At 39.2% G+C, this 16,141-nt stretch overlaps 1 protein-coding gene across 15 annotated transcripts in view; it reads right to left on the bottom strand.

Annotated features, from left to right (window-relative positions):
* neo1 (neogenin 1) overlaps nucleotides 1-16,141 on the bottom strand; it is a 230,847-nt gene that overhangs the window by 49,362 nt on the left and 165,344 nt on the right. For 11 of the 15 annotated variants that reach the window (XM_015377565.1, XM_015377567.1, XM_015377554.1 and 8 more), the window contains exons 8-9: nucleotides 2,571-2,805; nucleotides 516-670 (exon numbers count right to left, since the gene is read on the bottom strand). In XM_015377565.1, coding sequence (XP_015233051.1) covers nucleotides 516-670; nucleotides 2,571-2,805 — 390 coding nt within the window. The remainder of the gene's footprint in view (nucleotides 1-515; nucleotides 671-2,570; nucleotides 2,806-16,141) is intronic. The other 4 variants (XM_015377559.1, XM_015377563.1, XM_015377568.1 and 1 more) reach the window with 2 other exon arrangements.

Genomic DNA, 16,141 nt, shown 5'->3' with positions numbered 1-16,141 from the left:
AGGAAGGAAGGAAGGAAGGAAGGAAGGAAGGAAGGAAGGAAGGAAGGAAGGAAGGAAGGAAGGAAGGAAACTAAAATCTTTTTACTCTCACCTGGACTGCTCAAATGCATAAAAATGATTAACTTTTCCAGAGTGTAAAGGAAGCCTGACTCAGGTATGTTTGTCTAAAACCAAAACACACAGTAAGTTTTTCGGAAATGTTGAGGAGTAAATAGGAACTAGCTCACAGCAGGTTTTCTGTTGGGTGGTCTGCCACGCCACGGAGTCCCTTCCAGCCTCCACTGTATGAATGTGAAAGTGGAGGGTGAGGGGGTGTCTGTCAGGAGCCACCTTATGCTGTATATGAGTAAATATTTACATGCCTACATTTATTTGCACATTTTTGAGGGCATCCTGTTTACCTCAGAGTGTCAGTGTGAGGAAGTTTCCAACAAAGTGCCAGCAGTTTGCCTTCATGTTTGCACACACTGTTTACTGAGCACATATGAATTAACGCTGCAGTGTGTGTCTGTTACCTTCAGCTTGGGTGGCCACTTTGAGCGCTGCTGAGCTCTCGCCCTGCCCGTTGCTGTTGTGTGGCACCACCCTGAAGCGATATTTAGTGTCTGGCATCAGATTCTGGATGGTGACTTGCATCTCTCCTGGTCGGCTAGTGTTCACCACTCGCTCCCTGATGTGGAAGGAGAAAAAATTACTGAGATTTTTATGAAATTAACAAAAAAAACCCAACTAAAAACGTTTATTTAATAAATTTTTTCATCTTTGAGATGAAATTGATTAAACTTTTAATAATGATGTTGTTCTATAACAACAACATAAATGTTTGAGGCAAAAAGATTCAGGCATCTGTGTTCGCCTCAATATAGTAACCCGAGGCAACACTGCATCTTTTGCTACCCTTCAAAATTGGAAACTTAAGAGATCATATTAATGAAATAGATCTTAATGAATCAAGAAATCTTCTATAAGAAAAAAGTAAAAAAAAAAAAAGGTTATTGCCTTAATTTCCTTGCCAACAACAAAAAATTATAAAACAATTGGAACTGAGATGAGTCTGGTCTAAACCAGGGGTCTGCAGGACTACAGGATTTTTAAATAAAACACAACCTATTATTTCTGTTAAACATCTGCCATAGGAAATATGTTTTCATTTTAATCAAACACAAATTTATGTGCATTTTTAGCTCTTAAAGGTATAGTGGAGGACTTTTTGTAAAGACATGCCGTCTCCACTTTAAAAGCAACCCTGTTGTAGGCGTTCCATAGAAGGAACGCCTTATAAAAGAGAGCAAAAGCATGCATGAGCCCTTTTCTCCTCATGTATGCTTAGTTTAAAAGTTGCTGTTTGCATCGCTCATACAAGCTTACTTTCCAAAAGAAGATTTGCAAATTTTCTACTATGTCAGACTCGCCACCAGTAAGTTAACTCGTGGGGACGAGCACATAGGACCTTACGTAAACATATTACCAGAATGATTGACAATTAGGACCACTTATTTAGATGGTCCACCCAGAAAAAAAAATCATCCTCTTCTATTGCTTTAAAATGAGGGAAAATATAACATAATTCTTCAGATGAAAAAAGGATTTTCTTTTATAGGATATTATTTAATGTAAAATCATCATAATAAATAAAAAACATAATTCTTTCGTGAGAATTCATTTCAATAAGACTGGTATTTGTTATCATACTGCAGTCGTTTTTTCTTTATATCCTTTTTAGCCACTATTGAGAGCCACTCTATAGGGTCCAAATAGCCACATGTGGGTCCGGAACTGGAAGTTACAAACCTCTGATCTACACAAGACCCATGTTGATCTTTTCAACCGAGATGGAGATAGTAAAGATCATTTTATTATATAAAGAAAATCTAAAACTTACTGTCATTAGCATTTATTTATGTTGTTTTACTTGAAAACTAGCTTCAACATTCCTGGTTTGACACATCTCCTCAATCATCTTATATCCTACTTTGAATACAGGAGCAAAAGAGCATTATTATAAAGATTGATGTAAAAAAACATAAATAAAACCACTAATAGCTGACACATCCATCTAAAAAAAGAGAAAACGATGACTGTACAGATTTCCAGCAGAAAGTCGCTGACACCCTCCACAAAAGGAAACAGTTAAAGAGGCGTGCTGTTTACAGAGTGCTGTATCAGAGCATATCAATGCAACATTGTGTGAAAAAAAAGGTCTATGGGAAACGGGGATTATCACACAGATGTAATCTCACGGATTTGAGGAGAAGAGGAGAGGGACAGAATCCAAGTTGCCTGAGGTGTGTTGTTAAGCTTGATACCTAATACTTGATCTTATGTAGTAGGAGTTTCTGAGAAGCTTATTTTTTCATTAGCTGTAAGCCATAATAATCCAGATAATTAGAAAATAAACTATTTCAGTCTGACAATCTGGGCAATTAATCTAAAGAAGTTTATTTTCCTGAATTGGAGGCACTGAAAAAAATGTTACTAAAATCCACCTGTACTTTAATCCCATTATTATTCAAAATGCCTCTCATTAAAAGCCTGCTCTTATGGCTGCATAGCATTAGTCACTGTTGTACCTGCTGTTGCCCTCCTGACTGTAGAACACAGAGTAGGTCAGCTCATCTCCGTGCGGCTCCGCCGGCTGGCGCCAGGTCAGCTTGATGAAGCGGGTGGAGACCAGGGAGGCCACGACGTCTCGCGGCGCAGAGGGGGTGGGCCCCGCTGGGGCGGCTATGCCTCCAGAGCCTGCTGTTACATGGTCAGTAGTGTTAGGAGTCAGTGAAGGGGGAGGGAAGGCGGGCAGGGCTACGTCTTCAGGGTCGGGAGGGGGAGAAGGTCAGAGGGAAGATGGACAGAAATATTGCATCCAAATGGACAGGTTGAAGGAGGAGAGGAGTTGGAATGGAAAATGACAATGACACGAAAGAAAGAAAGGAAGGAAGGAAGGAAACAAAAACAGAAAAAACAAAATAACAACGTAACGAAAAGGACTCTTGGCATGACAAGGAACCACAGAAATAAAACAGTTCTACTGCACTCACAGAGCTGACAAAAGCACGATACAAGGGAGACTAAACATGCAAATCCACACACAGCTCTCTAGTGCAAGGGTAACAGGAGCAAAACACGTCAGAGTGCATTAAATTTAGGGAGAAACATGTTCTAAGCCAATCATTTGTGTGCTGAAATGATTGGTTTGCATGTTTTTCAACACATTCTCTCAGATAGTAGACTTTCCTCTGAACTAAAGCGTCATGTAAATTCTCCATTCTAGATCTCAACCTAACGTCCCCATTGTGCAATCTGAAAAAACAGATGAGGTACCGTCACGTTCCACAGCCAAAGCCACAGAAATGTTTGTAATTTTATACGTTTTTTTCTTCTTCCTTTTTTTGGAAGAACAAACTGTGGTCATACTCTGCAAGATCTGCTTTCCATTTGCTTGGCAAGTGTGCGAAACAAGACCCTTTAGAGAAAAACGTCAGTCTGTATGACATTTCCATTTGTTTGGAGGTCAGGGAAATCAACCGGAGGGCAGAGCTGGAATAAAGAATCAGAAAGCAGCCAGCGTGGTGTTAAAGCTGTATTATTACTGCTGAAAATGGTGCCAAGATGCAAAGAGGCCGCTGGCGCATTTATTTGTCGCATCATGCTGACAACCCGCTAATTTGGCTTTCACTATTTGTTTACTTTTCAATTTCTCCGAGCTTGCTGCCTCTGTGATTGAACCAATATGAGAGCTTTTCCTTCATGCATGATTTCTGAACATTAAAACTAAAGAAAAAAACCCAGCAAACAATAAGTGAGGGATTGAGTTCCTGCTGCGCGTGTTTTGACACTTTATTTTTGCGCTCCATGTGGAGAATTTCATTGTTAAAAAGGCAGTAGAGCCTTTGCCAACAAAGGTGCAACATAAGCCCAAATCACCACCCCTCCATTACCATGCTTAAAAGCTGATGTGAGATCACAAACCCCAACCATTACTAAGTTTAAGATGAAGCTCCAGGGTTGATTTGTTGGGAATCTAATCCTGTTGTTGACATGAAGTTATAAGTAGTATAGCTTAATATGGCTAACTGACCTGGATAAAACAGGCTAACCTGTTAACTACTGAGCACAGCTAGCCACAGCGCTAGCCCTTTATATCATGGTCTTGAAGTTACGTTGTTTACTTTGTTCACCATAAAAGATTTTTTCAGTTTTGTTATCCATCAGGTAACAAACTGATCATACTTCAAACTTCATCGGCTATTAGACACGCTAATGTTACAGATGGTCCCAACTCTGCAAACTGACTCTACATTATGTTATTATTGTTGTCTGGACAACCACAACGTTTTAGGTCATGTGTCAATGTTCAGCGATACATATAGGGCAACGTCACTGCATCTGACCACCCAAGCGGATCTGGTACCTACACAGGCATTACCACCTCATTACTCATTACTAGAAAGCAACCACCACTTCATTATAGACCCTTAGGTGGTCACGCTTTATGATCAATCAAGTGAACATGAGTAGCAGCACATGCCTTTACTTTTATAAACACATATTTTCCATTTTAGTTCTGTTTATTTGACAATAAATGATGTCCAACTTAAGGCAAAATTTAAGAGTTTTTTGTGTATGTCCTAATATATAATTCCCTAGAACTGTTCATTGTTGTAGTTTCACCATGAGTATACTTGGAGCTCTAGTCGCTCTGCTGTTTTAGTTTTGCCTAATGACAATAATAAATGCTTAAAAAGCAGCAGGTGGAATATAAGCAAAATAATAAAATTCAACTTTATTGTCAACACACTGTCAGAAGAACAAAGCAACGAAATGAACTCTGCATTCAACCCATCCCCTTGGGGAACAGTGGGCTGCCATTGTGTGGCGCCTGGGGAGCATTATAGGGTTAAGGGTCTTTGTCAGAGACACAGAGTGACTGACTGTGGGAATGAGTGGGGCTTGAACTCAGAACCTCTGGGACCCAAGCGTAATGCTCTAACTGCTAGGTACTAAGGTTCAACTGCACGGTTCAGGCCAAACAGGAGCAGCTAGCCCATGTTTAAACAGAAGAAAAGACATTCTGCACCATATTTTCCTACATCTCAGTCTATCAAGAATGTCTGAAAAATTCCCCCCAAAAAAACTCAAATCCACATGTCCTCTGTCGTTTAAAACAGCCTTTAAGGTATAAGACTGCAGCACCCTTCAGCCAGCATGGCAGGGAATGATGACAGCAGTTAACAACCTAAGAGTTCTAAGTCAGCACTCCAGCCTCAGAGCCACTGTTTCATTTCAAATCCTGTTTGCTGGCATTCAGCCAACGACAATGCAAAACACATTTTCAGCCTAATACTTTGTGACTGCGGCGTAAATGACCAGATGCTAAGTAATTATCTTCAACTAGACAGCTTTATACACACACACGCACACTCTCCTACAATAGTACAAAGCGACCTGACCCGAACTGCGCTCATGGCATAAACAAAATCTCACAGCCTGTGTTTGGTGACAGGAAAGCACTTCCTTTATTTGGAAAAAATATTACAGCCAGAAATGCAGCTGGTATTTGCTGATTGAAGGAAGAAGTCACAGAAAAGGCCGCCAACACAGGAGAGGAGCTGATGGGGGAGAAACGAAGGTGAACTTCATGGAGCGCTGGGCGACTTCTGAGAAAAACTTCAACCTTTATCACCAACTACTTTTAAAATGCAGTATATATTTGAATGCAATCATAAAAGAATCGGAAGGTGGAAGGATAAAGAGAATTTTAAGTGCAAACGGCGGATGTGGCTTCAAAAATTCAAGCAGCATAAACGAGCTGCAGGCAAGGTTTCTCTGAACACTGTGGGGTTCGGAAAAAAAGGCTGGTGGAGAGTTTGAGATGCAGATGACGTTTACAATGAAGACAGTCAGAGTATGCTAATCCTGCTAAGTCCTTGACAGCTACTGTATGAGCTGTGCTTCTGCTAATAAATAAATTAAGAATGGAAGAGAGGGCTGGTAATGAACACATTAAGTGCCTTTGCTAAAATATTCTTAGTCTTGGAAGTCTGTCACTTCTTTTCCACATTGCAGTCACAAGCCTATTTACATCATTGGGATGTTTTTTTTGACATACTAGATAGATTTCTATGCAGAAGAAAGATAAAAAGAAATATAAAAACAAAAACATTTTTTTTTAGCTTAAAGTCTAAAGCAGGGGTCACCAACCTTTTTAGGAGGGCTACTTCATGGATACAAATACTGACCTCTGACCTGGAGGGATCAGGGTTCGCCTAAATGTCACACATAATAAAACTGATTTTTTATTGTTTCTTTTAATTTCTAACCTCCTTTTAGGTATTGTCATTTTAAAATCTATAAATGCCTAAATGCTCTATATGATTAATATGAAGAAATGCTTGATAAATCATTAAAAAAAGAGCAACAGAATAAAATATGCTGGGGAAGATTTCAGTCATCCAGGTCATAGTCATTCCGAAAAAGTTAAAAAACATTCCACTGGACTTTGTATCAATGTTTGAAGACGTTTCGCTTCCCATCCAGGAAGCTTTTTCAATTCGAAACATCAGAAATAGGGTTGTGTTTGAGGTTTTATAGAGTGGACCAAGAACAAAGCCTTGTTTTGGCTTAGAAAACAGGCAAATTTAACCTGATGAATGGCTCCGCCCCTTTAGGAATAGGGGTCGTTTGGGTTATTTGTTAGCCTGCAATGCCCCAATACCCATTTATGTCTCTGAAAGAGGGGTCATTATTGGGAATTGTTGGCTTGGATGAACAGGCGAGATGTTCTGGTCCTTTATAAGTGGGTTGGGGTGTCCCCCATACAGGGGGTGAGGGTCTATAAAGCCTGAAACTCAACGCTATTTCTGACATTTTGAATTGAAAAAGCTTCCTGGATGGGAAGCAAAACATCTTCAAACTTGGAAAAAAAGTTCAGTGGATTGCTTTTTAAACTTTGGAACAGAATAAAATAAATCTTGTATTCTTTGTAAATTTTGTTGTAAGTTTTTCTGTTTTCACAAGACCCTGAGGGCACCCCATGTGAACCTTGAGGGCCCCTTGGTGGCTGTTGGCATCGCGTTGAAAAAGAGTTCCTATGAAGTTTCTCATCACAGAAAAATTAACATAGTTAAGCTAAAATCGCCCTCCTTTAAGCAAATACTGTATAACAAACCTCAGAGAAAAAAAACATTCAAATCAATGTGAGATCAGACAAGATGGCTGAAGGGAACTCTGAAACAGGCAATCCCTCCAAGCAGCTTCCATATTCCTACACCTCGTCACTTGATGGTAATTGACACGCAGTGCTGTTTTTCAGTGTCCTTCCCACAATCTGTCTTGTACATGCACGCCTGGGATTGTTACAGTAAGGAGGTGTCTGCCTCCCGCTGCTGTTACTGAGCTCTGTTCATAGCTGATTAATGGTGTCATTAGTCTCTGTGCCAGAGGTAATGAATTATAGGCATTAAGGCTTAATGAGGAAGGTTACTCTGGATCTGAATACTAAATCTGAAGTACATATAACAGTTGGGACAAAGATGTGCACAGAAGCATATTTGTTTTGATATTCAATGAAAGTAAAACCAAAAATAAAACCTAAAACTTTAAGGAAAAAGTTCCAATTAGAGTCTGTAGTTTTTAACTTCTGGTAAGGATATCTCATCTACTCATCCACAGATAAAATAGTCACTCAAGGAATCTGGCTTAGATTAAGCACTTCTATCAGGAGAGGATACATTTATAACACACATATGCAATCATGGTAAAATGAAAAAAAAAAAAGTACTTTTAATTAAGTACTGAAAGTATGCATGCATTGTTTAAACTAGAAAATATAAATATTTATTACATTTTGACAGGAACCATAGTTTTGCATTAATTATTAAACTAGTTTGAGATTAACAGGTTAAATATTGGTCATCAGCATCTCAGCTAATGCTAATTCTGATGCTAATACCTTCGTCTGTACCCAACGACCAGACCTTTATTTTTGCACACAGAAGATCAACCATATAAATTATAAAGAAATGTAGGCCAGCTTTCAAACATGTTGGTGGAAGGATGATGATTTGGGCCTAACAGCCACAGGACCTCAGCATATCGCAGTGTGTTGATTGTGACCTACTCTGTATACCACAGTATTCCAAAAGACAAATTCAGAGGCAGCTGGTCAAAAGGGGGCGCTAGGGCACCACACACCCACCCGATGACCCTAATTAAGACATTATATTTATATATATATATATATATATATATATATATATATATATATATATATATATATATATATATATATATATTGATATTTATTTTTTAGATGTGCAAGTAATCTTTAATGACAAGTAAAGCATCATTCCATATTTCGTCGGATTGGTGACATATTTCTGCCGAAGGGTGCAAAAATTTTTGCCCTTAGACGCTCGTTAAAGGTTGTACATGCGCAGTAGCTCCTCTACAATAAGTATAAGAGAGGTCTAGCTGACAGGAAGTATATTTGCTCATCACCTCCTGCCACAGCAATTAAGTTTTGTGGGTGATTGACAGGTCGAGTCGCTGAAGTAAGAGAAGCATTAGAGAGAGAGAAATGGTGCAAGAAACGTCCTTTTCCAGGACCTGGTTTAGCTACAAGACTTGGCTAACTGCATGCAGCGAGGCTAATGCTTTATCCTGCTTTCCCTGACTCCTTTTTCAAGTGTCAGGATCTGACCCAGCATGGATAAAGACAGGTAGAACTGATTTAAAGAACTTTTTAGAAAAGGCAACAAAGCATGATCAATCTGGGTTTCACATGGAAAATAACAATATAGTGTACTTTTTCAAGATGTTTGTGAAATTTGCACAGTTGCTCTTAAATAAACACAAATTTTCAGAACAGAAATAGTTTTTATATATTAAAAAATATATAGCTGACTAGGAGCTTCTCCATTATTAAACTGATACATTATTTTTTCTGGTTTGTGACACCATATTGGACCATGCAAAACACAGATTTACCTTCACAAAGCCTCAGAAGGTCAAGATTTATGTACAAAAAATAAACATGTATATGAAATTTTGTTTTTATAATGCTTTTTGTTGTTGGCATGAAACATGGCTGCACAGCAATTAAGCAACAGTTCATTAAGACAGGTGTGCATCATTTCAAAAGCTATAAAATGTCCGGGAATGTTGTTTTTTAATATAATTAAAACAATTTTGAAACCTGGTAAAGACCAGATCCCTTTTATCATGATCAAAACCATAAAACTGAAGAACATTTTCTGATAAGAGCCTGATCCAGAACTGTATCTACAGAAAGTCGTTCCCAGACGATTCAGCAGGCTGTGCCATGCTCTTGCTAAATGGGTTTCTTCTCAGGACTGATTCACTTGTCTAAATGTGGTACGGTAATGAAGATGGTGTCGGAGACAGATGTAGCACAATGCTAATGGTCCATTACTGCGTCAGTACTTTATCCTCCGGAGAAAAGAGGACTGAACAGAGCGAAAGAAAGTGCGTTACACTTTCAAAAGGCCCGGTCCTCGCAGAGTGCTGGAAGAGCCAACACAAAGAAGACGGTCAATTAAAACTGTCAGCCTGCCGTCACATTCGCCTCTCTCTGTCTACATTAGCTGGTTGGATTTCCACTGGAACATTCAGGAACGGAATAAAAAGCTAAATAAATCATATGAAAGTGTCAGGCTTTGTCATATTCAGTGCAAACATCTGATAGTTCCATAATGACAAGGCTAATGGTGCTTGTCTGAGCTCGCAAGCAATTACAGGGAAATCCTGGATTTCTGCGAGACAAGAAGAATCAGCTTAGAAAGATTTTATTATTTTTTTTTTTATCCAAATGTAAATGAATCAGAAACAGGAACTAAGCACTTGGGTTTTTCTTCATCACAGGAATGTGTGGGAGATAATTGTTAGTTTATTATGGAAACTGCACACAACTATGCTTGTCTTATTTCATTCTTTCTCAGCCGTCTTGTTTATCTCCACTCTGTAAAGAAAGGAGAGAAGAGATGGGGAAGTCTGACAGCTATTGACATGAAAGCAGCTGCTTAATGCGCAGACAAACAAAACCAAGTCGGAAAGAGAAGAAAAATGCGTCGAGCAAAGGCGAAACCAGAGGTGAGGAGCAAAATGAGGGACGCCAAGAAAAAGCAAGACGGGGTATTTTTTTTTCCCTGCATCTTTTCTTTGCTGCGACAAAAATCATTTTTAGGCTAAACGTTCGCTTCATGATCAACAAAGTAACACGAAAAACGAAGATGTGATACACCCACCGATAAGGAAAGTTATAATCATCAACTAAAGTTCTCTTTGTATAGGACTAACTAAGGCCTTATTCAGAAATCTTATCAGTGGCAAAAGGGGAACTGACAGAGACTCGGTATCAGATTGCTGAAGGGTGGAGGCATATCAGTAGCTGCACACATTCTCTTTTGTTGTGATAATCACCAACAGTCAAGATAAAAGCGACTCAAGTCTCAGAAAAGCTTAAAGTGACAAGGTAGGCTGACTCGCTGACATAATCCAGCAAGGGAAATAAAAAATAAATCCTGTGTCACACTGACTCGACCAGAATATCAGACCGCATTGTCTGGGCGCCTCAGACATTTCTAAAATAATTTCTGGGGAGAGACAAAAAGGTATAATTCCTGCAGATTTTTATGATCCAGTACTTCCATACTGACTATTAGTAGAGTTTCCATTTAACTTTTGGTGGAAGAGTTCGGGACGGACGGACTGAAGGGGACAAGAATGAACTAATCAAATCTTTGCCACGTACAAAATGAAGATTATAACTGTACATAGCCGGACTACTGGGGAAAACATCAGTTCTGACATGCAACAAATAATATTAAGGTGTAATAAACTCACACATCATCAATGATAATTATCCTCACAAAGGAAAAGGTAAAAAGGATCAAATTTGTGTTTTTAGCCACATACAACTAGTCTGAAAAAAGTAGTACTACTACACACTGAGGAATAACAAAACGTAGTATGTAGACCGTAATACTATAAGATGAAGGCAGACCCCAAATGTTTTTTGAACGTCCTGGAGTGGATCAGATGTTTTTATTTGTCGCATGGCCCCAGAGACCAAATGTAGCACGAGGGGACCCATCTGATAGAGTTATGAGGATCCTGTGTGCCATGTGGTTTAGTTCTGAATGCCTCAGTCGCCCGATGTGATTTTATTCTCATAAAATTGTTTATTAAACAACTAAACCCCACAGGCCACTTCGTGTTCCCATTTCTGCTTTTACTGCCTTGCAGCAAATTCCTCTTAAATAGGACACTTTATTCAATTTGACATTTATGCAACTTTTATTTCTTTTCCAGATCCAACTTTCTGAGGATGGGGAATGTTCTACATTTGGTTAAGATAAATATTCTCTCTGATAATTGGCTTATATGAGAATAGGCTCTAATACTTTTGGTGGTTCCAGTATTGACATTGGAGGTCACACATATTTAAGTTCTTTTGTTTTAGCCTGTGTGCGAAGAGCCAGTCAGTGGCGGACTTAGTGTGCTAAAAACATGGTTGTCTGTGCTTAGTAAAACACATTGGTACCAATTCTGCTGCAAAAAAAAGAAGAATTATGTTTCAGTGCTTTCAGTGAAACATAAAATGCAAATATTTCACTTTAGTGACATGGCTTTGCTCAGAGAGGGAAAAAAACCCCAGAGGCTCCACATATCCCAACACGGACAAAACAAACACCCGTTTGGACGCGATGGCTCTAATTGAAAGGGGCCAGACACATCAATAATTAATCATCCTTTGTGTGAACATACATCATCCTTTCACCATCAAACATGTGTACCCCCCTCCAATCCTAGAGCCACTGGTGAGTTCATTTGGGCACGACTGCCTTGTTCTCTTCACACCCTGCTGCAACATCTGCTTGCACAGACTGCATGCAAATTAAGATGCAACATAATTCTCCCCTCCCAAGGTTTCAAATATGCATCAAACAGGTCGCCTGATGGACACGCTGTCTCAGAGAACAGGAATGAGGCTCTTTGGGCTTACCTTTCAAGCACATCAAAAAAAGAAAAAAAACAAAATCTAGAGGAGCTTCACATCTCCAGAGCCGTTAACCCCCAATGCCCATCACTGGAAACGAGCTCTCTCTGCACAGCCTCCAGCCTTTGTATCTTATTACCTTGGAGGTGCACAAATACAATTCAACCTTTCTGAGGGGAACAGAACAAGCCTGGAATAAAGTAATTGATTTCCCAGAAAGCACTGGGTAACTGTGGATGTGTGAGTACATATAGCAGCAACAATTCACATATAAAATGAGTGGAGCTGAACGACGTTGAAAAGCCCTGAAAAGGTCAAACAGGATGTTTGCAGGAGTGAGAGCAGCTGTACCTCCCTCTTTGTAGATTCTGTAACAAACAAACAGTCTCACTAATCAGATTCCCACCAATGAAGCGACCTCCCTGGGTTGGAGCTACCTAGAAGCTGCTGTTGCACTGCGCTTGCATGCAAGGGGGTACCGTATCCCACTGCGATCCTACTTCCTGTTCTACTTTTAGCTCATGGAAAGTAGGAGGTTCGGTTGGGCGAGGGGCGGCTGGTGATAACAGGGATAATAAAAAGCTCCAGCTCTTCTGGTGCTGCTCACAGAGGTCAGCTGCCTGCTGCTAAGGGACGGGCGTGAAGGGAAAGTGATGTTTTCGTACCATTTGCCACTTCCAATTACCACACCCAGAGGACCGTTGTCCACCAAAAAACAACACACCGACATCCTGGATGAGAGTGTGCTAGAGGTGGACTGGGTTATGCAGGAAATAAAGGGAGACTGCTCCCACAGGTATGCAAACAGTGAAGCCTGACGCTGGTTCTAAAAATGACAACAGCCTTTTGAAAATAGTAAAAACTATTTAACAAAGAGATGACTCAGGTAGCAAGAGTATAGTTACTGGTTTCACTTTTTAGGAAAAGTATTTTTTTTTGTTAAATCTTAGGTTATATAAATTAAGAAAGTTTGGGTTTCTTGAATATAAAAAAACAACACATTGTTGTAGGATGGAAGGAAAAATTTGTTAAGTTTAGTGTGCCAGTCTGATGAGATTGATCTAAACTAGCTTTGCACTATTAGAGAGGCCCTTTTTTTTTCTCTTTAGTTTTTATAGATTTTCCTCCATTAAATATGACTTCTTACAGCCTTTTCTAACAGCAGCTGTCTTGGTACCATTCTTTACTAAGTGGCCAGATGTGGGGAGTCTACAGTTAAGTTATCCTGTCAATGGATCTTCAAACATAACCTGTAGCTCCTCCACATTTACTATGAACTTATTGGCAACTTGTTTGATTTATGCTCTTCCGGCCTGAACCATTTGGGTGGAAAGTCATGTCTTACTCTTCCCTGACTGTGACTGGCTGGATGTGCTCTCTTCATCCTCTAACATAGCTGCTGGCTCTGAGCACATCTGCCTGGCTGTGTGTTTCCTGGGCGGGGCCGCCTTTTACTTCTTTTTCTATGTCTGCTTCTGTCTCCTTGAACCTCGACCTCTGCAGATGGCCGCTCACACTGAGCCTGGTTCTGCTGGAAGTTTCTTCCTGTTAGAAGGGAGTTTTTCCTCTCCACTGTCACTACAAGCATGCTTAGTGTGAGGGATTGCCTTTGATTCAACGAGTCGATGCAATCAACTGGTTTTCCTTAGATAGAATCAATTTGACCGTATGATCTGATGAACTGTAAATTGCCTTGAGATGACACGTGTTGTGAATTGGCGCTATATAAATAAATTGAATTGAACTGAATTACTAGGTTATCCAGTAAAGCCTTCATCCATTGACTCGGATACTTGTGTCTCCTCAGTTGCAGCTACTGTTGTTGCTTTTTGCCAAATCCTTAGGTACCACACTTACTCCTGAATCCAATATAATCATTCCAGTTCCCAGTGGTTAAAGGTTGTGCCCCCCGCCCCCTCCACCAAGAACCATTCACTGGGTGTAAAGAACCCATGATAATCCGAGAAAAAAAAAAAGACTGGAAAGTATGATTACTCAAGTAAATTTCATGCATTTCATGTTCTTTTTTGGGGTTGATAAGAGGGGTCAGAAAAACATAAAACACAACTTTGAAGCTTACTTTTTTTATTTGTAAATTAAAATGTGAAATAGATATTTTTTCTCTGTGTTGAGTTGTTCTGGAGATGAAAATACAAAAAAGTTTTAAGCTCTAATTTTTGCAGGGCAATATAAAAGCTTACATTTTTTCTTACCAAATTGGATTAATCACTTTTTTTTTTGTCCTTTAAAGCTCATAAAACATGAAAGATAACATGCATTACCTTCCAAAACTAGCTTTTATTTCAGTTATCTCACCTGGGAGGTGACCTTTACTTAAAGGGCAACGAAACTCAAGCAAAAAATGAAAATATAACACACTAAATGTTTGCCGCTAACAGTATCACACAGTGAGGTAGTCCATCAATTATGAGTAGACATGTCAAATAAAAAAGTGATGAACTGATGTAACTCGAGGCTTTGGAAGCCCAAGAACTGCATTGGATGGGAAAAAATCCAGATAAATCTTCATGAACAGAAAATTAGAATAATTCATTAACTGGATAAATCACCCAGGCTAGCTCTAATCAAACTAAAAGTGGGAAAACTCAAGGTTAGAACGCTGAGCCTTTTTCAAGGCCATTCTCGTATGAATTCTGCTTTAATATGTGATTTACAGTTAATAAATATCATAAACATATAGACTTTTCACATTCATTAGTGCATAATCTCTACTCATATTTCTTCATATAGGTATACTCAGTGTTAATCAATGTTCCTGCATTTCCTGGAGGTAAAAGTAGCTCCAAAGGCTCCACTTTATCACGTTACACTGGCTGGTAATGAGAAACTCTTTTTTCCCTTTGAGATCCATTTCTATTTCCTCTCCTAATCTATGTATTTCGATGTTCCTCCTTATTATCTGAAATAAGGAATCTGGGGAATTGTAGGATTTGACAAAAGAGACCCAGATTATTACTGTAGGCAGGTTTAATCCAAGAAAAAAAAGATTTTTTTGTTTGTTTCCCAAAATAAAAGAAAAAAATGTTAGCATCGTTAATCTCCAACAATAACGTGTTCTTCTATATTCTATGTGTTTAACATCTAACCTATGGAATTAATTATTCCTGCCACATTGAATGATCAATATATACACATTGATTACTGATGCGCTCGTATTTGCATACATTCACATAAGAAAATAGATAGAAAAAGAAAAACCGTTCTAAGCAATTACAGAATAACTGAAATCCTGGATGTGATTTAAAGCAGTCTGTTCCATGTGGTGAATTTCCACTCGACTGTCTGCTGTTCGGGCCAAGCTGACAGTGCCAGCAGAAAACATGGCAGTGACACATTCACAGGCTCACAACGTTGCACGCTGGCTCCTGCTGGCCTGGTTTTGACCCTGCTAGCAGATGATGTAGCACAGCGTATTCCCAGAAGAAGGTCTGCTCTTTTATTCTATGCCGAGTCTGACAGCAGGGTGGGGTCCTTTAGCAGCATATTCCCACTCCTTGATTTAAACTGGGAATACGAACGGTGCTCTCATGTAGTAGAAAAAAAAAAAACATCCTCAGTGACTTGTCAGTTACAAATCTAGTTTTTTTTTCTCCTTTATTTGCCTGCAGAAACTGAAAATATTGGTTCTTTGTTGTTTAATCGTGATCTAGTTACATTTTATATAATCTGAATTTGTATTCTCAAGACTAACAGGTGGGATAGAACACTGACAGCAGAACAGGGACAAAAGAGTCTTTTAAAAGTCTCTTGTTGTATTCAGACTTCAGCGATCCTTCATCATGTCTGTTTGAGGAACAGCAAAAGGAGAATATGAAACTCAGGCATCAAGACATACTTGTACATTAATCCCTCAATGACTGCATAGTAACAAGGGTTTATTGTGAAATATCTAGGTAGCATCTCCTGTGAGCACAAAGTTAAAACTAAATCAAAAGTGCTTGTGTCAGAAACAATGGGTTGTTAATATTTGATTACACCTTAACAGTACAAATTTACTGCAGATATCATGAAGGAAAAATTACAAGTTAAGAATGTGATAACAAGAGGAGCATTGATGGATGCACGGATGGATGCACGGATGGATGGATGGATGGATGGATGGAT

The sequence above is a fragment of the Cyprinodon variegatus genome, unplaced genomic scaffold, assembly GCF_000732505.1.
Source record: "Cyprinodon variegatus isolate N-32 unplaced genomic scaffold, C_variegatus-1.0 Scaffold156, whole genome shotgun sequence".
Classification (NCBI taxonomy): domain Eukaryota; kingdom Metazoa; phylum Chordata; class Actinopteri; order Cyprinodontiformes; family Cyprinodontidae; genus Cyprinodon; species Cyprinodon variegatus.
Note: the sequence above shows the minus strand (reverse complement) of the source record. Positions and strands in the feature narration are given on the sequence as shown.